General features: G+C 38.6%; 1 protein-coding gene across 4 annotated transcripts in view; it reads left to right on the top strand.

The window, feature by feature from the left end:
• LOC126191008 (retinoblastoma-like protein 1) overlaps window positions 1–21,903 on the top strand; it is a 146,774-nt gene that overhangs the window by 9,077 nt on the left and 115,794 nt on the right. For all 4 annotated transcript variants that reach the window (XM_049931691.1, XM_049931689.1, XM_049931693.1 and 1 more), the window contains exons 3-6: window positions 10,067–10,267; window positions 10,509–10,699; window positions 16,185–16,345; window positions 20,576–20,711. In XM_049931691.1, the coding sequence (XP_049787648.1) occupies window positions 10,067–10,267; window positions 10,509–10,699; window positions 16,185–16,345; window positions 20,576–20,711 (689 nt within the window). The remainder of the gene's footprint in view (window positions 1–10,066; window positions 10,268–10,508; window positions 10,700–16,184; window positions 16,346–20,575; window positions 20,712–21,903) is intronic.

Raw genomic sequence — 21,903 nt, 5'->3', positions numbered from 1 at the left:
ATTGCATTTAGGAACTTTCGGGTAATTGAACATGTATCGATAATTACAGATTTCTGTAGTTGTATATATACGTTTGGATGTAGCTGTATTGCGTTGATGTACTAGTGGATATTGTGTGGTAGGATTCCTGTAGTTGATAGTATAATTGGTATAATGTCCCACTTTATTCTGATGCCACATGTCCTTGACTCCCTCAGCCAGTTGGATGTATTATTATTATTATTGTTGTTGTTGTTGTTGTTGTTGTTGTTGTTGTTGTTGTTGTTGAATGGCCTAATCATCTGGTTAGTTCTACTGCCAACCAGCAATTTTACTGATTTCCACTTTTATTAATAAATCTATTCAAGATTAAATGTGGTATGTCTCATTACTGTGACTGTAGTTATGTGGCCTTGCCCTATCATTTTAAAATGAGTGAATACTCATTCACCAGTACCACTATCATGTAAAAAGGTGCTGATGACCACCCTTTTTATTGCTCATCAGTTTTCAATCCATCCATCATTGTTAACTATTTCTCTTACACCTAGTGCTTTTAGCTTGTTTAATATTGTTCTGTTTTGCATCCGGTTGCTATGTGTTTATTTATCAGTTGTCATTTTTAATTTGTTGTTCACCCTTGCTATTTGAGTTTACGTATTATCATTTTATCATTTGGAGTTACTGAGTGGAGCTGTGGGTGCTATAAAAAGTAGTGCCAAGCGGAGAAATCGGAACATTTCATTCTTATTTTTCTGTTTTGAGTTCGATGGAGGCAGCCGGAAAAATTTGCACCTTGTATGACGTTAATGGTATTGGACAGAGCTTGGCAAGAAAATGGCTTTTTCATTTTAAGGAGGAATCTTTTGACATAAGTGATTTGTTATGTTCACAAACACCTTCAGGGTTTGATGAAGATCATTTGAATCCACTAATCCACACTGATCTATGTCATTGTACTCAAGAACTGGCAAATGTGATGAACTGTGATCGTTCCATCATCATGCGACATTCGCATGCAATGGGGAAGGTTAAAAAATTGTGTGTATGGGCACTGCAACCTCTAAGCCAAAATAACCGGGTGGCCTATGTGCATCTCTGTGTGCTCATCATCAGTTGGCTTTGTGAGCAACATCAACCATTCCTATCTTGTACATCACTGGTGACCTGAAATGGTTTCTTTGTACTAACAGAAAAGAAAGGAATGGCTGAGCCCAAACAACACAGCAACTCCCCGTACAAAGGCCTGTTCACGTCCATAAAAGATAATGTTATGCATCTGGTAAAACAGCAATAGTGTGGTGTTCTACGAATTGCTTCCTCGATGTGTAACTGTCGCTGCTGACATTTATTGCCAACAACTGAATGAATGTCTTGCAGTTGCAATCCAAGAACAGTGAACAGGGAGACTACATGAAGTGATGCTACTCCACGATGAGGCCCATCCGCATTCTTCTAGGCAGAAAAAAAAACACTATATAGGAGTTGGGTTGGGAAGTCATTCTGCACCCGCCTTATTCCCCTGATATTGCGGCCTCAGATTTTCACCTTTTAGCCCTCTCTTCAGGGAACTTCCTTTCTGGATGAAATGCACTCCCAGCATGGCTCCACGAGTTCTTCACCTCAAAACCATATGATTTCTAAGTCGCAAAATCAAAAAGTTACTGCAGTATAGGCAGGATGTTGTAAACAGTGAAGGAGAATATATTATTGATGACTAAAGTCTCTGCTATATGTATCTGTTGTGTTTATTAATCTTATGGAAGAATGCTTAGAATGTATGCAACAACCCCATAGTATGTTACAGTCAACAGTGTCAAAAGCCTTCGACAGATCTAAGAATGTACCTGCAACACAGTCATCCTTGCCAAGAGCTTCAAGTACCACTTTTGTGAAATCTGTAAGAGGCTGACATTGTACTTCTTCCACTTCAAAAACCAAAGTGTGTTTCATTAAAAAAACTTGTATATACTCATGTAATTCGGCAGTCTATCTTTCGTGGTTGATTTGATTATTTTTGAGAATGCAGACAGTAGTAAACCTGACTTAAAATTTTCAGTACTATCTGCTTTACATTTCCTGTAGCAAAGGCAGTACTCGTGTTTGCTTTAGGGATTCTGGATAAGTACCTGAATTCAAGCACTCCTTTATTATTTTTTGTTAATGGGGCTTGTGTACTTTGTTGCACGCCTTCAGAATAGTTGACTAGAACCTCATCTATACTTGCTTTATTTTTTTTACTTTCTATATTGTTTTCCTCATTTCAAGCTTTGGTGTGGGAACATTATAATTGTGGGTGCTACATGTCTTTTTGGGAAGATTCTTTGGGAACTTCTCTGCTGTATTAGAGAAACAGTAATTTACAAATTTGACAATTCCTTTGGATTTTCATTTTAATTTACCCCCAACTTTGATTTGTAAGTAGCTACACTTGTTTCTGCCTTTTCGTTTCATGTTTTATCACATTCTGCACTATTTTACTTTTTCTTTTCTTTTTTTTTCAGTAGGCAGTGCTCTCCTGTATCGTTTTTTTATACCCGAGATAGGAATCTAGGAACTGTGCATTAGTGTAGTACTTTTGTAAAGAACTGAGAAGTTCTAGTGTCTGGCAGGACTTCCTTATACCCACAGTTATCCATCTTCACTTTAGCTACTGCTGTTGAAGGGGCTAGTTTTTGGAAATGTGTCCTCAAAAATTAACTTAAATGATGTGCAGAATTTAGAGAATTTGCCATCTTATTTTTTTGCAAGTACACTTCATCCCAGGTTTGATTTGCCAGTGCCCTTGACTAAATATGAAGACAAATGCTGAACTTTTTGATACCCTAATAGCAGCATCTACCTATCATGCCACACCAGAAGTGCTCAAAGTTCTTACTAATTTTATGCTCAACAACTGTGATAATAGCCATGTCTACATATTATTTTGGCAGTTTTGGGGGCCAAAACTCTTTTCAGGACTTCAGTTAATTGGTTGAAGACTGCGCCCACATTACCACTAGTTGAGTGGTGCACATACAGAATCAGTAATTTTTTATGCCCGTCTAGTGTTTTTAGTTAAACAGCTACTAATTTGAATTGTTTACCTGCATTAATTGTGATCAGATCTTGTCCATCTTTGTAACATGTCTACCTGATGTAAATACATGATGCCCCACCTTTGAAGGTAGTTCTGCAATAGCAACTTGCACATTTATATGATGATAGCACTAAATGCTGTATTTCATTGTGTCATAGACAATTGCTATGTATAGCAGACTACTATGCTGTTTAAACTGGTGTGCCTTATTTTTAATAGACTGCACATTTTTATGTGGTGTTGTGTACATCAGTGAGTTACAGCCTATCTTTTGTGTACACATTGACAAAATCTCTAAACTTATTCAGATACTTCTGAGGGAGGGGAACCTGTTGGTGTGATTTATCCTAAAAAGCCCTAGTCCTCCTACCAATGACACCAGGTATTTGACCATGTGTGGCACCACATCCACCTACTGCACCCTCACTGATTAACTCCATCTTCCCTTTCTCATTCCTGTTGAGATGCAGACCATGTCTTGTGTAGCATTAGTTTCACGCTCTCTGTCTGAAGAGTAGGTTTAGAGATGGGTGTGACTATTTAGTTAGATTATATGATTTGCATTGAACATGTTGCCTCAGATTGTCAAAATTGCTCTTCTTGCTAGTAACAGAGCTAATTTTAATGTAATCTCTCAGGTTTTTTTCAGTGTGATTGATTAATGGTATGCTTCCAGGTGTCATGCCAAGTTGATGTTTCCATTTTATGCACAGTATTTCAATGACCAACCCAGTCGTCTTCTTTCGGTTCTGTGCGTATTGCTGTAAAGTGTACTCGCTGTAAGGACTGGTTGGTGTCCAGGCAGCGAGTATGCGTAACTGCAAAACTTACAGCATCCAATGAAAACTTCTTGGTTATCATGGAAATATTGTGTTTAAAATGGGGAAAAAATCTTTACAGAACACCTGAAAGTGCACCATTAATAATTTTCGCATAAAAGTATTTTTTCACTTGTAAGTACGAACTTGCATACTGTCCATTTTCAAAAGTTAAACTTAGTTTGAGTGTCTTAAAATATTTATTAATGATTCTATCAACAGTTGCAGTACTTACATTAGGCGACTGGTTTCACACTGTGCAGGTTCATGTTCAGGCCTGGCCTAATGTGCCTGTACTGACAATGCCTGATCTTAGTATTATATGTCAAAATGGCAACACATGCTTCATAAAATATATACAGAATGGTTGTCACAATTCGACTTGGTAAGTGTCGTGTGTGGTTTGTGGCATTTATTCTGCAAACATTTTATAAAGCATTTGTTGCCACTTTGATGTTTATTATTAAGACCGAGCAGTGTCAGCGCAGCCTCAGTAAGCCAGGCTGGAAAATTAACCTGTAAGGTTTGAAACTAGTCGCCTAATACAAGTACTGCAACCGTTGATAGAATCATTAATAAACACTTGAAGAAATTAAATAAATTTGCCGATTCCCTGTCAACAAAATGTTGAAACTGAAAATAGAGTTTTACAAAAGCACACACACTTAACCAATTTTGGATGGCAGTGTGTATTGACTAAATGATCATAATTCTGATAACATTGGGTAATTAACACACAATTTAGGAGTAATGTCTTGGTGTGTATAATTAGCTCTTATTCCTTTAAGAATATTACTTCTGGATGTGCTTCTAGAACTATGTCAGCATTGTTCCTTAAACATTTTATTGAACAATGTTGAGAGTACCTGACATGAGGTTTAATGGAAACACAATAGGTTCACTCGAGATATGGTTGCAGCCGTTGGAACCACGTGACTCTGTTAGAGACAGGCATTCTCCTAGTTCCCCATAGTTTGTGGCTGGACGAAAGCTGTTAAAGTGATGGCCAGTGGACAGTTGCAAGCAGTTTCGCCCGATGAGAGGAAATTCTTCTGACTAACTCTAAATCGTTTAATTACCCTGCTCCAAATGGATCAGTGCACACATGGCAGTAGCTTTTTGTGTTCAGTCTCGTCACCTTCTCATTGAAGAAAATAAGTATTAGGTTTCTGCTTGTCTTTTAAAGGAACAGTACACTTCAGCCTCATGGATCTCAACATCCTCTGTTAACTTCACTTTCAGAATGAATAAATTTTCTGTCTTCCATACAAGGATCGGATCCCAAAACACAATAATTGTGAGTCACATACTATACTCATTGCTATAGATGACATGCACACATTAACTTGGCTAACTTTGGAGGGGGTGGCATAGGTAGAAATATGCTGTGATATTTGTCTTCAGATTAAATAATTTCCTGCATTTGTAATGTTTTGGCATTCACTACTTTGTAGTTTATTGATATTGGTTCTAATTATCGGCAATGTATTATCAATCAGCAACAAAGTTTGTTACTAATATCAGTGAGTCAAGCTTATTTAATTTTTTATCATGTAAATATAATCAAAATTTGTAAAAAGTTTCAGGAAAAGTGGGTAAGTTTGAGGAATAATTCAGACCTCCTTCAGTTAACATTGTGTGTCACAGCTTCTCCAAGAAGAGCCGATCACAAGTGGGAAGTGGAAACATTTGACTCAGTTTCATTCATCATAATAGATTTTTTTTTTGGAAAATGGGAAACTGTCATTCATTATTAAAATAACAAAACACTGTACTATTTATGTATTTTTTGCATTCTTAGCACAGCGTGTTTTGAAAACTTCTCAGTGTCACGATCAAATGTCATGTTCGTGTTTTGTGTGTAGTTCTGCCTCTCTTGCGCTGTCTTTCTGCATTATGGAGGAGGCACAGTACCGTATAACCTCAAAAAGGTGCCACAGTAATGGCACAAAAGAGGCACAAAAACATACAAACATCACACAAAACACTTACGTAAATATGTGCACTTGAAAATGAGAGTAAATTATCAAAACGCTTAGTACAAAGAACAAAAAAAATATGAGGTGCAGTGTTTCATTATTTAAATCATAAACATTTGAGCAATGTGAAGACAGCAAAGGAGTCAAATAGCACTAGAGATGGCCAAACGCCGAAACATGCAAAATATGCATTCAAGTAAAGCAAAGGTTTCTGATGGTCGAAATTACCACAAAGCTGCAAATACTTGTTAGAGACAGTTTGAAAACTGTTCCACTTGTTTGTGATATGTTTACTCGAATAAACCGTATGTGGTGTGCCAACAGCTGCTTGTGAGTAGTCACTGAGAGGGAGCAGAGAGACACTATGTTTGTTGTAATAAGTTGAAAATTTTGTTGTATAGTGACTTAAATGTAATCATAATACATACTAAAACATAAAAAAATGTTTGTTTTGATTGCAGTAATACATTACTTCATCTTTCTTTCCCCTCTATCCAACATCTGGTTGGATTGAGGTATCAGTGGTACTTTGCCACTTTAATCGGTCTTTCTACCGTTCTTCTTCCACAATTTGGTTCCATAGCAGGTTTCTCCTCCTTAAACTCATCTTCATTGTATCAATCCATCTTGTTCTCAGTCTTCCTCTGCTTCATATCCCTTCCTTTATGGGCTTCTTTCGTCTCTCTGACTAGTTCATCCATCACCATTATAAATAGTAGTGGTGATATCATACTTCCTTGTCTTAGTCCTGTAACATTCTTAAACCATTCAGTTCTTCCAACTGGTGTCTGCACACAACTAGATCTTTTTCATACATTGCCTGGATGACTTCAAGTGTTTGCTTTCCAACTCCCTTTCTCTTCAAGGTTGCTCCTACCTTTTCCCTGGGAACACTGTCATATGCTTTCACTAGGTCGAGAAATGTCATCACCAGATCTTTTCCATACTCCCATTGTCTATACATCAACTGTCTCATTGCAGTAATACATTACTATACGATAAAAATAATTTCTACACTGATGTGCAAAACTTAAAGATGAAAGTAACTTTTGTATGATGTGTCACTACCAAGTACCATAGCTCAGTGAACCTTAGGTCACATTTAGAAAGAACTACTAGAATGTTGTACAGAAGGTAATTGAAGGAAATACACAATGAGACAAACAGAAATTATACTTTTATTCAAAGACAGTAATTACACTAAAGTCACTGCAATGAATATTCTGATAGGTGCAAATGGTGACAGACATGCTTTGGCCAACTTTGAATACCTATGTTATATTATGAAAGTTTTGCATTCTGTAATGAGAACGTTTCAACATTGTACTCAGGCACACCTCTTAATAAGTATGGTTCAGACTTGCCCTTTGTAACCTTGTTGGTATATCCAACAGTTTATTGAAAGCTTGCCTCACTGATGAGAATTTTTCGAGAAACACTTTCAGATGATGGTGTTGTAACCTATTGTGAACGTAAATAACAGATTCTAACATGAGTGATCTGAAGGGGCTCTCTAGCAACCAAAATTAGTAACCTATTGTAAAGTGATATACAGTCTGCCAGAAAAATGTATACACACTTTAAGGAATGAAAAGTATTACTTATGTGTTAATTTTACATTTAATAATTAATCGCACTCATTGTACAACCTTCAGTTTAGCACATGATTCCTTTAAATGTTCACAGAATGACGAGCGGTTGCCGCAACTACGTCAGTCAGTGTTACAGTGGAGATCACTGCACATGTTGCTGTAATCTCCTGGCGAAGTTCCTCCAGCGTGCATGGCTTACGTTGATAGACATAATCTTTCACAGTTCCCCACAAGTAAAAGTCCATAGGTGTTAGCTCTGACGACTGTGGAGAGAACTCGTTGGATTCTCTTTGTCCAATCAAGTGCCCGGGAAAATTGTCATCCGGGAAAGCTGGTACGGCTAGGTAGTATAGTGGTGGCGCCCCCTCCTGTTGAAAGAGGGCCTTTTCATCAGCTCCATAGAGCACTCGTATACCTGGAAAAATTGATGTGCATAACATTTCCAGGTACACTTCTTCAGTGACAGAAGCATCAAAGAAAAATGGTCCTACTAAGCCCGTAGATGGTAGTACACACCACACATGAACCCCAGGTAGATTGACAGCTTAATCTACATAAACGTGCAGATTTTCTGGTGCCCAGTACACGCTTTTATGCCAATTCACGGTTCCATTAAGTTTAAATTGTATATTGTCACTCTACATTACCTTCATCACAAATTGTTTGTCATCAGTTACCACTTGCTGCTGCTGCTGCTGCTGCTGCTGCTGCTGATGATGATGATGATGACGAGGTCCCTTATTCCGAGGAGCGTAGGGGACGGTGCGGGAGACCCGTACTGCTGTACTAGGCAAGGTCCTAGTGGAGGTGGTTTGCCATTGCCTTCCTCCTGCTGTAATGGGTTATGAATGATGATGATGAACAGGACACAACACCACCCAGTCATCTCGAGGCAGGGAAAAATCCCTGACCGCGGCGAGAATCAAACCCCTAACCCTGTGCGCAGGAAGCCCAAGGAAGCGAGAATGCTACCGCAAGACCACGAGCTGCGGATTAAATTTTAAATTGTACCTCGTCACTCCACACTACCTTTATCACAAATTGTTTGTCATTAGTTACCATTTGCTGATAGCATTCGCAAAATTGCATTCGGCGATAAGGCTAGTCATCATTAATCGCGTGCAGTAATCATGGAATGTAAACTTTCCACTTTGCAGCTTTCAGAATTCTTTGTACACTTGTACTGCTGACCCCCACCTCACTTGCATATTGCATAGCAGACTCCTGTAGAGATTTAACAAAGGTTTCCAAAATGAGACCTGACAAAGCAGGACTTGTAGCTGTGCGCTATCTTCCTGATCTTCTTTTGTGAATATCACAAATCGTTCCACATAATTCAAAGTTGTCAATGATGCATTTAATTGTTAGGCGGGTTGGTGGTTCTGTTCCAAACTCCCACCTCCACTGACGTTTCACTTCAACATTATCAAACTTGAAAAACCACTTCATAATACCCTTTCGTTGCTTGTATGTTACGTGTGCTCCAGCCACCTTGTTTTCTCAATACCGAGATTAAAATACTAACATCTGTTGAGCCAAAGACCATACTACAACACACTCTTAATTCAAATCGAACGACAATTTTGATATCTTGATAGAGCCTAACAAAGAGTGTATACATTTTTCTGGTGGACTCTGTATTATTCAAATCAAGATAATTTAAAAAAATATGTTTTGGAAACACAGCAGATTGCTTATCTCTGTCACCTTTTCATGTCTGGGCTGTCTCATAGTATATGCAATGTATTTGGAAAAACAGCAGTCACAATTGAAAAGATTGCAAGATATGCACTGTAACAATAAATGCATTTTTTTAGCATGTTATATACAGCTGAAATTAATTTTTTGACTGGACTATAGCTGAGCCTTTACAACCAAACTAAATTACTTTCCAACCTACCCTAAACACCGCACTTTACCATAGACCTGTCTGTCATGGCATATTTATTTCAAAACGTAGAAAGTTTAAAAACTGTGGCATTGGTAATTTCTGGCAATTGTTCATAATTCAGTATCTCCCCGAATGATCTTGAATATTGTGTAATTTTAATTTCATTACTCAAAATACAGCACATCTCATTGGTTACTTAAGATAAGTCCTCACATAGGCTACATGAAACAGGCGAGTTGCCAACCATTTGTACCATGCAGGTAAAACAGTGTAGCTGGAGTTGCCCCTGTTATAAAATGTCGTCCAGTTTTTGGAACACTTTATTTCACTATTAAACTTAGAATAAGGAATTGCAAACAAGTGTGAATATAAAATAAACAGCAGCTTTTATAGGGGCCAAATCAGTAATTGCTTGATGAAATTGTAGGGAATGACAAACTTTCAGGTTGATGGACATTGCCCGAGAAGAGTGTAATAGGTAGGAAACGAATATAAGGGCTGCTTAAGGAGCATTAGGGAGTGAAATGAATAAAATCAGTAATAACATGCCATTTGATAATTTGTTTTCCGCCCTTGCTGTTGATGTGATGAATGTATCATAACAATAATAAAAGTTTCTCAACAGAGACTTCACAATAAAAGATGCTGTACCTGTGGAAAGTTCTTTGTACATTCTGTTTCAACTATCCATAGAGAGAATAATCAAAAACAATCCTTTCTTGTTCCAGTTTGATTCAGTTTTTCAATAAAAGCAAAAAATGGGCTGACATGGCAAGCATGCCACCAGAATTTCGCAGCAAGATCGAACGTTTGGAAAGAAACTTTGCTGTGTCAATGGTAATCTTCAAGAAGTTTCAACCAATTTTTGTAGATATGTTCCAAAAGCCCGCAGATGAACAGCCAAGACAGCAGAGGTCGAGAAAGCAAAGGTAGGATACCGGACCAACTGCTTTATTACAGTGTAAAGTAAATTAGTATCGAGTATGGACACAAACAAGGTCGATGATTGTGGCCTACCTATCAAGTTTGTATTTGTCAGCATCTGTGAACTTGCATAATATGTAATGCTTTTATTAAAAAGAAATTCCTGTACTCTAGTCTTAAGTATTCTGTTCAGCTTACATAATAAAGAGATTTTTTTCATAATCATACATCAGTTTCTTTTTCCAGGAGTTTGCCTTGCACACCTTCTAAATTATTTGACTTCAGCTGGACATTATTTGTTTGCGTGAAGAGTGAATTTAGAGATATAAGTGATGATTTAGTCAACTCATATCACCTGCTGCTTGCATGCTGTGATCTGATTTTTGGAAATGCTCTTCTTGCAGACAGAAGAGATATTTTTAATCATAATTTTCCAGGTAAGACTTCTAGATTAAATATCTGAAATATAGTCTTTTTCACCACAAATACCAAGCTCTTTTTCACCACAAATACCAAGCGACATGGCACACTGGTTAAGATTCCGGACCCATATTCAGAATGACAACCATCCAAATCCCCATCTGACCATCAGGATTTAGGTTTTTGTGATATCCATAAATCACTGAAGTTAAATGGTTCCTTTGAAAGGGTGTGGCTGATGTACATCTCCAATCTAATTTTGCATTCTGCATCTAATGACCACTTTTGACTACACACAAAGCCCCAATTCTCCTTTCTTCCTTCACTGTAAATCAATGTTCTAATGATTTGGATTTTTCTACCAAGTTCTCCATATTTGAGCATTATTGGCATGTCGAGATGGCAAGTGTCTAAGAAATTCAGGTTTGTCATGATGATGTAAAAAGCGACATCATACCCTTGCCACATTATATGAGTGGAGTCTCCGCGGTCCGCTCCTGATTTTTTTTTCAAAAATTTCCTATCGCTCCATACTTTCCGTGTCCAAGTTGGTACCTCCCATAGTTTCCCCCATATCCAGGAGAATGAGGTCCCGCAGGGCTCTGTATTGAGTGTATCTCTATTTTTAGTGGCCATTAAAAGTCTAGCAGCAGCTGTCTGGCCGTCGGTCTCACCTTCTCTGTATGCAGATGACTTCTGCATTTCGTACTGCTCCTCCATTATTGGTATTGCTGAGTGGCACCTACAGGGAGCTATCCACAAGGCGCAGTCGTGGGCTCTAGCCCACAGCTTCCCGTTTTTAGCTGCAAAGTTGTGTGTCATGCATTCTGTTGGCGTCGTATCGTTCATCCATAGCCATAACTTTACCTTAATGACGATCCACTCATGGTAGTGGAGACATATCGATTCTTAGGACTGTTTTTCGATGCCCGATTAACGTGGTTCCCTCATCTTCAGCTTAAGCAGAAGTGCTGCCTGAGTAACACCAACTGAGGTGCAGATCGCTCTACACTGCTGCAGCTCTACAGAGCCCTTGTTCAATCCCGCCTTGACTATGGGAGTCTGGTTTATGGTTCGGTGGCTCTCTCAGCATTACGTTGACTCGACCCAGTGCACCACTGTAGCGTTAAACTGGCAACAGGAGCTTTTGGGACGAGTCCGGTGACCAGTGTCCTGGTGGAGTCTGGAGACCCTCCGTTGAAGGTTGGGCGTGCACAACTACTTGCCAGTTACATTGCACATATTCATAGTTCTCCTGAGCATCCAAATTACTATCTTCTTCACCTCTGGCATTGGACGCCCAGGTCAGGGCTTACAATTGCAGTTCGCGTCCAATCTCTTCGGTCTGAAGTGTAGTCCTTGCCTTTACCTCCTATACTCGAGGTCCATTCATGTACGCCTCCATGGTGTACACCTAGGCTGAAGCTTTGCCTGGACCATTTACATCGTTGTGAGGACTCGTTTAACCCCGCAGCTCTCCACTGTCACTTCCCCTCGATTCTTGAAATGTATGGAAGTGAAACATGGACGATAAATAGTTTGGACAAGAAGAGAATAGAAGCTTTCGAAATGTGGTGCTACAGAAGAATGCTGAAGATTAGATGGGTAGATCACATAACTAATGAGGAGGTATTGAATAGAATTGGGGAGAAGAGGAGTTTTTGGCACAACTTGACAAGAAGAAGGGACCGGTTGGTAGGACATGATCTGAGGCATCAAGGAATCGCAGCGTGGAGGGTAAAAATCATAGAGGGAGACCATGAGATGAATACACTAAGCAGATTCAGAAGGATGTAGGTTGCAGTAAGTACTGGGAGATGAAGAAGGTTGCACAGGATAGGGTAGCGTGGAGAGCTGCATCAAACCAGTCTCAGGACTGAAGACCACAACAACAACAAACCAGGTCCATGAAGTGGTTTACACTGACAGCTCGATAGCTGATGTTCATGTTGGCTTTGCGTATGTTCATGGAGGACATATTGAACAGCACTCCTTGCCAGATGGCTGCAGCGTTTTCACTGCAGAGCTCCCGGCCATTTCTCGTGCTCTTGAGTGCATCCACTCCTGCCCTGGCGAGTTGTTTCTCCTTCATTTCTCCTCTGTATTGACTCCTTGGGCAGCCTACAAGGTATTGACCAGTGCTACCCCCGCCATCCTTTGGTAGCGACCAGCCAGGAGTCCATCTATGCCCTGGAACGGTCCATTCGTTCCGTGGTGTTTATGTGGACCCCAGGTCATGCCGGAATCCCAGGAAATGAACTTGCTGACAGGCTATCCTAACAGGCTACACGGAAACCTCATCTGGAGATCGGCACCCCTATAACTGACCTGCGATCATTATTATGCCACAAGGTTTTTCAGCTTTGGGAGATAGAACGACATAATCTCAGTACACACAATAAACTGCATGACCTTAAGGAGACTACGAATGTGTGGGAGACCTCCATGCAGACATCTTGCAGGAACTCTGTGGTTCTCTGCCGGCTCCGCATTGGCCGTACGTGGCTAACATGTGGCTACCTCCTCCATTGCGAGGACCCACCTCGATGTCACTGTGGCTCACATATGACTGTCATCCACATCTTGCTGGATTGCCCACTTTTAGCCGTTCTGGAAAGAATTGTACAGCACAAGTCCTTAATCTGACTGAACATATTGAAGAGGGATATGAAAAAGGATACATTTCCGGGGCTGTCTTCGTGGATCTCACAGCAGCATATGACACCATTCAACATCGACAATTATTGCACAAAGTCTACTACATCACTAGAGACATTAATTTCACCAGAACTGTGCAGACACTTTTGGAAAACCGGCGATTCTATGTGGAGTTCCAAGGAAGAAAGAGTAGATGGAGAAGTCAAAGGAATGGCTTGCCTCAGGGTAGTGTCCTTTCCCCCATATTGTTCAACATATTTACAAATGACCAGCCTCAACCTTCTCTTACAAAGAGTTTCATCTATGCAGATGATCTTGCCTTAGTCACACAAGCCAGAGATTTTGACACAGTAGAAAACCAGCTTACTGTTGCTCTCAAGGACCTATCTGAGTACTACAGAGTCAATAACTTAAGACCGAACCCTGCTAAAACTCAAGTTTGTGCTTTCCACCTACGCAATCGAGAGGCCTATAGAAAACTTACAGTGGTTTGGGAAGATCAAGAGCTTGAACATTGTTTCTACCCCAAATATCTGGGTGTCACCTTAGATCGAACGTTGACCTACAGAAAACACTGCACTAACACTAAGCAGAAAGTTGCTGCTCGTAACAACATCCTGCGGAAGCTCACTGGCAGCGTTTGGGGTGCAGATCCCAAACTACTAAGAACATCAGCCTTGGCCTTGTGCTATTCCGCAGCTGAATACGCATGTCCTGTATGGTACAAGTCATCTCATGCAAAGCAGGTTGATGTGGCCCTGAACGAAACCTGCAGGACAGTAACGGGATGCCTCAAAGCTACACCTATTGATAAACTCCATAAACTAGCAGGTATTGCTCCTCCAGACATAAGGCGTGAAGTCGCAGCCAAACTTGAGAGACATAAAGCAGATCATAACACCGATCACCTGCTACATGGATACCAGCCACCAATTAGTAGACTCAAATCTAGGAGGAGCTTCATGAGAACTACTACACCCCTCACCGGTCGGACTGGAGCAGCCAGACTATCTCAGTGGACAGCAAAATCTGACAGTAATGATTGGATGACTCCTTCTGAGACCCTTCCTCCTGGTGGAAATCAAGTCTGGACAGTGTGGAAGTCTCTAAATCGGCTCAGGAGTGGCGTCGGACGAAGTAAGGACAATCTGTTTAAATGGGGCTTCATGAAGGAATCTTCCACCTTGTGTGACTGCGGAGAAGAACAGACAACCAAACATTTAATTAACTGTCCTAGATGTCCTGTATCATGTTCCACACAAGAGCTTGTTGATGTTTCAGACAATGCTGCTGCCGTTGCACAATTTTGGGCTAATACCGTTTAGTTTGTTCTTTTATGATTTGACCTGATTTGTTATATTGTATATATTGTAAATATTGTTGTAATGTTTTTGACTCGAAATAAATAAATAAGCCGTTCTGCAGCAGGCTTTTAACCTTCCAAGCACCCTACCGTCAGTGTTGGGCGATAATGCCTCAACAGCAGATTTAGTTTTACGTTTTATTCATGAGGGAGGTTTTTATCATACGATCTGAGGAGGGGCATTTAGCCTTCTCTCTGAGGTCGCCACCCTCCCTCTATTTTAACTTGGCTGCATATTCTTTGCATTTGTTTGTCTTGGTGGTAGTCTTTTACCTACATGTGTTCACCTCGCCTTGTCTTTTTGGGATGGACATTTTAATGTGTTGCAGAGTGGCTGGCTCGTCCTCTTTTATTATTGTGATCAGCTAACCCAGACAATCTGCTCTATGGTTTTAATACCTCCTCCTACTTTTCCTTGTGGTTTATGTTTTCCCCATTTTTTGTTCATTCCATTTGTTTTCTTTTTAGGTGTGGTGTTGGGTGTTTTTGTGCCTTGAACCTTTCTTGCGTTGGGAAAAAGGGACTGATGACCCTGTAGTTTGGTCCCTTTATACCCCCCACCAATCTCCAGAATCTCAACACCTTCTCCTCCATTCACTTCACCAGCTCCTCCTCAACCCAACAACCACCTTCCTTGAGGTTGACCTCCACCTCAATGATGGCTACATAGGTACCTCCATCCCTATCAAACCTAGCAACCGCCAACAATACTTCCACTTCGACAGCTGTTACCCATTCCACACAAAGAAGCCTGATAGTAACAGGTGGGTGAAGCATTCACATCAGTGGCATGTTGATCCAAATTGTCTTTTCCCTAGTTGTTACATGTAGATAAGGTTTGATTATATATAGGTGTTATTGCACACACCATGTTCAAGGAACGAGATTTCACCAATAATATTAAGATGAAAGACTGTTAAAGAATGCTGAAAAAAGATTGGTCCTAAGTAGACTGCAGGAAGATCTGAAACAGGTGATGAGGGGGAACAGGGGGAGAAAAAGAAGAGACAGACATTTACAGTTCATTCATAAGTTCTTCATCCCTTTTAGTTTTCTGCGGTGGCCAGAGTGTCTGCTTTTAAATGTGCCTTGTCTTTACATTTTGGAATGTGTTGTGAGTGCTGAGTGTGTGAAAATGACACTACAGAGTTTCTTCTTTAGCTGTTGTGTTGATAGTGAAGATGGAATGTTTTCTCTTCAAAGTTTATTGCTCATAATACGTAATATATATCTGCATGTGTGAGACTTTGTTACCGTGACCAGTGTGGCCTGTATTTAGTAAATGCTGGTGTAATAGCAGTTACTGATTTATTCATGTTTTACAATAGAAACTAGAATCCTGATTTGACAGAAATACAGAATTGTGAAAATTCTGTTCATTGCAGATTTACTTTGTTCTTATGTCATTTGCATTAGTTTTCATATTGTTCTTTAATAAAGATATAAATGTACTGTATTGGAATTTTTGTGTGTACATACAGGTATTCCAAATGATTTTTGGGATGAAAACTATAAGCCACCTGAGGTGGCTCCATGTATTATTGATCATTTGTGCACAAATCATGATGGAATACCAATAGAAGCAAAAGCTATCAAAGAGTACTACTGGAAAAACCACATAAAAAAACTCTTTGAAAGAAAGGTATTTAGAACATTTGTTCTCAAGTAGTCTTAAACTAACTGGAGTTGGAGAAAGGTCTATTGGCCAAAAAATAGTTGTTCACAGTAGTTTAATAGAAGTATCTAAGTGACAGTAGAAAAATTGCAGACTGATCATTATCATTCATTTTATCAAATTTAGAGGAGAAAGATAATGAAGAAAAGTTTGTGAGATGGTTGAAGTTATTCATAGTTTCTGCTCGACAGTCTTTCCATGAGTGACAGATGGGACATTTAAAGTTTTAGAAATAAAGATAAAATGTTTATTTGTATGTAAATTCTTGGTTTCTTTCTGAAATCTGAACTTTTATTATTTGGTAAACAAGATTAGTGGGCAATTTCAGTAATTCAGGAAGATTTGAAACAGGTGATGAGGGGGAATAGGGGGAGAAAAAGAAGGCACAGACATTTACAGTTCATTGGTAAGGTCTTCACCCCCTTTAGTTTTCTGTGGCGGAAGGGACAAAAAATTGAGCCTCAGGTGTAGCAAGCTGCAGTATATTGCATCATTTCTTTGATTTATGTATGCATATAAAACTAAATGTAACATTTACGTGAACTTGAAGCTTCAAGAATTATACATAGCATATGTTAATGTAAGACCATTAATAAATTTAAGTTTTTATGTTGTTATGTGATTGACAGGACAAGTGATTTGATGAATAGGACATATCCAATGACTGGTCCTCTAAAATAATATTAAGCACCTTTGAGATAGATAAAACTAAACAAAATGGTAGTAATAACGTAGCTAAAACCTCACTAAAAGAATAGTGTCTTGAAAACAGTCCACAGGCCAGATTAAAAAATGAAAACACAAAATTTGCTTTAAAAGTCATCTAACTTGAAACCCCCCTACTATTTACCACAATAGCAGGAAAAAAATTCAATGTTCCATCTTTGTTATAGCATATACAATATATGGACCAAGCCCATTCATACAGGAATGGTAAACATGTCTCTACCATCACTGATAAGTCAAATTTTTTTGGGAAAATCACTCAAATCACATCACCATGATAATGTTATCCTTCATATGTCACAGCAACGCATTTCCCCAGTGCAGTATGTGAAACAACTTGCATAGAATCAGTAATGTCACTGCTGTTTTGAATCTCAGGAATATCATAGCCTAAATCATCTGACTCATCCAAAGAGTAAACTTAATGCATTCTTTTCTTTTTTACGATTTCATCTCTTTCTGTATGCCACATGTGTCCAAACTTTTCTTGTAACATTCTTACCAACTCTATTAGTTGCTCCGTTCTGTGAAATGTTGCAGAACAAGACCAGTGAAGCTCTACACTGCTCATCTTCCAAGTAATGTAACGAGCTTGTGATAAATGTATTTTTAAATTGGGATGCTGCCCTGTCATAGAAGACAAAAATTGTTTATAGTTCAGGTAGTTTCTCTTTCAGCTCGTATGTTACATTGTGCAAGAAGTTCCAGACTGCGTATTTGTCATACATAAAGTGGTCAATAATTATTGCAAAATATTGCACTCCTATGTCAGTACAAACACATGCAGTGGAGGTAGACACTTGTTCATAACATTAATGTACTGATTGTATTTATGTCATCTTGGAAAATCAACAATATGGGAAAGCAAATTATTATTTGTGGGGACTTCAATGTTGATTCACTGAAAGAGTGTAATAGGAAGAATGACCTGGAAGTCTTGCTTGGTTCTTTCAGTTTGACATCTGTCATTAATTTTCCTACTCGGGTAGTAAAGGACAGCAGCACATTGATAGATAACACTTTTATAGACCAAGATAAGTTCAAAAACATAAATTCTTGTCCTGTTGAGAATGGCCTTACTGATCATGGTGCTCAGCTAGTTACAGTGTAGGACATAGCTCCATTCAGTAATTCAAAACTATGTTGTGCTTTCAATTAATGACTCAACAATTAGAAATTTCAGGGAAAATCTTCGGCAGTTAGACTGGGATGAGGTGTACAAGGAACCCGATGCTAATTTAAAATATAACTTATTCCATGATACACTTGTAAGAGAAATTGAAAACTGTTTCCCCAAGAAAGTAGTCAAATTTAATTATAAGAAACCATGCAAAAAAACCTTGGCTTACTAAAGGAATAAAAATGTCTTGTAACCACAAAAGGGAACTGTATCTAACAACAAGAAAGAGTAATGACCCAGAAACAGCCAAATATTATAAAAACTACTGTGCTACGTTAAGAAAGGTTATTAAAAAGTCCAGAAGCATGTGCATCATGTCTGAGATTAATACCTCTGATAACACAATCAAAACAATTTGGAATATTGTTACAAGGGAGACAGGGCCACCAAGGGTACAGGATGACGACATTACCATTAAAGCGAATGGAAACTTGACAAACAACAAGCCGGAAGTCGAAAACATTTTGAGTAATCATTTTTTAAATGTTGTAGAGAAAATAGGATCCAAATGTTTATTAGAAGAAGCAAGGCAGTTAATGGAAGAGGCCTTACCCACACAATCTGACACAATTGAAATTCCACCCACCTCTCCTTCTGAAATTAGGAAGATAATAAACTCTCTCAAGAATAAAAGCTCACATGGAATTGATGGCATTTCCAGCAGGATAATAAAAGCTTGTTCCCAAGAGATAAGTGGGATTCTTAGCCACATATGTAATAGCTGTCTGAAGCAGGGTATTTTCCCAGATAGACTGAAGTATGCCATTGTTAAACAACTGCATAAAAAGGGGTATGTCTGATGTCAACAACTACCGTCCAATCTCTCTTTTGACTGCCTTGTCCAAAATTCTTGAAAAAGTAATGTATTGTAGAATAGCTTCACAACTCTGTAAAAATAAAGGTTTAACAAAATGTCAGTTTGGTTTCCACAAAGGTTTTTCAACGGAAAATGCTGTATATACTTTCGCTAATGAAATATAAATGCTCTGAGTAACCGGAAGTCACCTGTTGGGATTTTTTGTGATCTATCAAAGGCTATTGATTGTGTAAATGATGGAATACTTCTAGATAAGCTCAAGTACTGTGGTATGAATGGAACAGTGCTCAAATGGTTTAAATCATACCTAACTGGAGGAGTGCAGAAAGTTGAAATAAACAATTCACATAATATGCAAAAAACTGGTGATTTTTCAAACTGGGGAACAATCAGGAATGGGCTGCCACAAGGTTCGGTCTTGGGTCCTCTGCTGTTCTTAATATATGTTAATGACTTGCCATTCTATATTCACGAAGATGCAAAGCAGGTACTTTTTGCCGATGATACGAGTATAGTTATCACACCCGACAGACAAGAATTAAATGGTGAAATTGTAAAGGATGTTTTTCAGAAAATCATTAAGTAGTTCTCAGCCAACTGGCACTTTTTAACAGTGTTCTGCATGCATGTTTCACTGCGGAGCAGGGAGCAGCCTAGCCATTTTCATACTGCTTGTTAACACTGTGACAATCAGAGCACATCAGTACAGAGACTGTGACTACAATTTTTTTCAAATAAAAACTGCATAGCTAAATCATGATAAAGAAAAATGGTAATGACTATTAATGCATTAAAATATATTAAAAGTTCCATTTAATGTAACTTAGTATTAAGATATCTAATACGTAATTAGGACCTACTTCCAAGAGCATAACACCACCGGTGAGTGTATGCATGCTATGGCTTCTGACCAATCATTGTGTTCGCGTTTGTTTACATCAGGTTCATTCTTATGATGCGCAGAGTTTAGATCATGGACAGTTTGAGTGGAAAGACTGCTCTACTGGAAACAAGCCTAACAATGAACTGTTTGCTCAATAATGGTGGGAAATCATTGCCAACTTTACAACCAACTTTCTACCTGTATGACCCATGAGAGTAACTTCTCTCTTGGTTGATGGTGTTAAATGAAAGAAAAGATGAAATTGAAGTATGTTTCTATACTCTGCATATAATTCCAGTGCATTAGGATTTCATTGGAGCTACTCACAGTGATGGCTTTCAGATTTTTAAATTTCACTCATGGGATGTCTGTCAACGTGTTTTAATCCAGCTCGTCTCTTCACTTAATTCTCATCTTTCCTCTCTAAATCTAGAAAGCGAAACACATTTCATACTAATTCCTTGTTTGTTATTGCATATTACATTTGTAAGCAGATCCTTCTCTTCCTTTTAGTATGACCAATTTTAGGTTACATTTCATGCATTTTACACATGAGTTCATGTTGTTAATAATCAGAAATTATTATTACAGATCTTGAGAGGCGATGCATCAAAATTTAGTGGGATTTTAGATCCAGGTATCTTTGAGCTGAACTCAAAGGCTGTAAATAAGGCTTATGAAGAATATGTGTTGAATGTTGGTGATTTTGATGAAAGGATATTTCTTGGTAAGTTTTTCAATTTTGTGATCTTGTACCTTGAGCTGTCATTGTCTTCTGTTACTTGTTTATTAACTGTGGGTTTATATTGGCGATGGAGCACATACTGTATCTGGGACAGTATAGTCAGTTGTAGCAGTTTTGAAAGCAACAAGAGCTTGTTCATCCTTGTAGAGAAATTTTTAGTTGTGGAATTCCAGAATGTTGTTCATTTCCTATTCTTGGCACCTACTGTACAGGCATTGTCTAAACTAGCTGTGTGTGCTTTCTGGTCACTGTCATGCATTACCTTCAGAAACTTTACTTCCAATCTCCATTGTAATGTGAACTTGGGATCTCTTAACTGAAGAATTACTTTGTATAAGATTGTGCTTTTCTAAGTAAAGTGAACATATAATGAAAGAACACAATGCTCACCAATTTTTAAGAAAAATCAGTCTTCAGTATATGGTATTCCATGTATAGTGGTTATGTGGCATCATAAGTGCTGTTGCTCTCTATTATTTTTTGTCCATATTAATATATGTTAAATTTCAATAATGGAAATTCCTGGGTGGAAAAATGTGTAAAATCACATACCTATGTGTGATAGGTGTATGACACACAGAAGCATATAATAGAAGACATTTAACACTTGCTTTCATTATTTTGCTCTTTTTCTAGTAAGAGTACATACAGCTACCCAAAAGTCACACTTGCAGTAGCAGCAAGTCTCGTTGCTACCAAGAGCGCGTACTTTTGGGTGTCTGTGAGGTTGTATGTGTGAAAAGGAATGAGATCTTGAAAGCTAGTGTTAACTGTTTCATATTACATGTTTCTGTGTGCCACACATCAATATTATGCAGGTCAGAGGTTGGTTTCCCATATTTTAGGTATGTTAAGTTTCAGTGTTTAGTACAAAAATATGCTTTTAAGCATATTTTCGCTTTTCAGTCCATTTTGTGTACAACCGGCCATCTTCCTTCCATTGGTCTTACTTTGAACTTACTGGCTAACTCAGGTGCAAATTACGAATAATTAAGAAATTGTTATAAAGACATTTTCGATGTTGAAGTCTGTGACTGTAATTTATCCTCCTAAAGTTTATTTGGTTCTGTATGTATGTTTTTGTTGTTGTTGTTGTTGTTGTTGTTGTTGTGGTCTCCAGTCCTGAGACTGGTTTGAAGTAGCTCTCCATGCTACTCTAACCTGTGCAAGCTTC

Source organism: Schistocerca cancellata, chromosome 6 (assembly GCF_023864275.1).
Source record: "Schistocerca cancellata isolate TAMUIC-IGC-003103 chromosome 6, iqSchCanc2.1, whole genome shotgun sequence".
In the NCBI taxonomy this organism is placed as follows: Eukaryota; Metazoa; Arthropoda; class Insecta; order Orthoptera; family Acrididae; genus Schistocerca; species Schistocerca cancellata.
The sequence above is the reverse complement of the archived record's forward strand: the minus strand, read 5'-3'. Positions and strand labels throughout refer to the sequence as shown.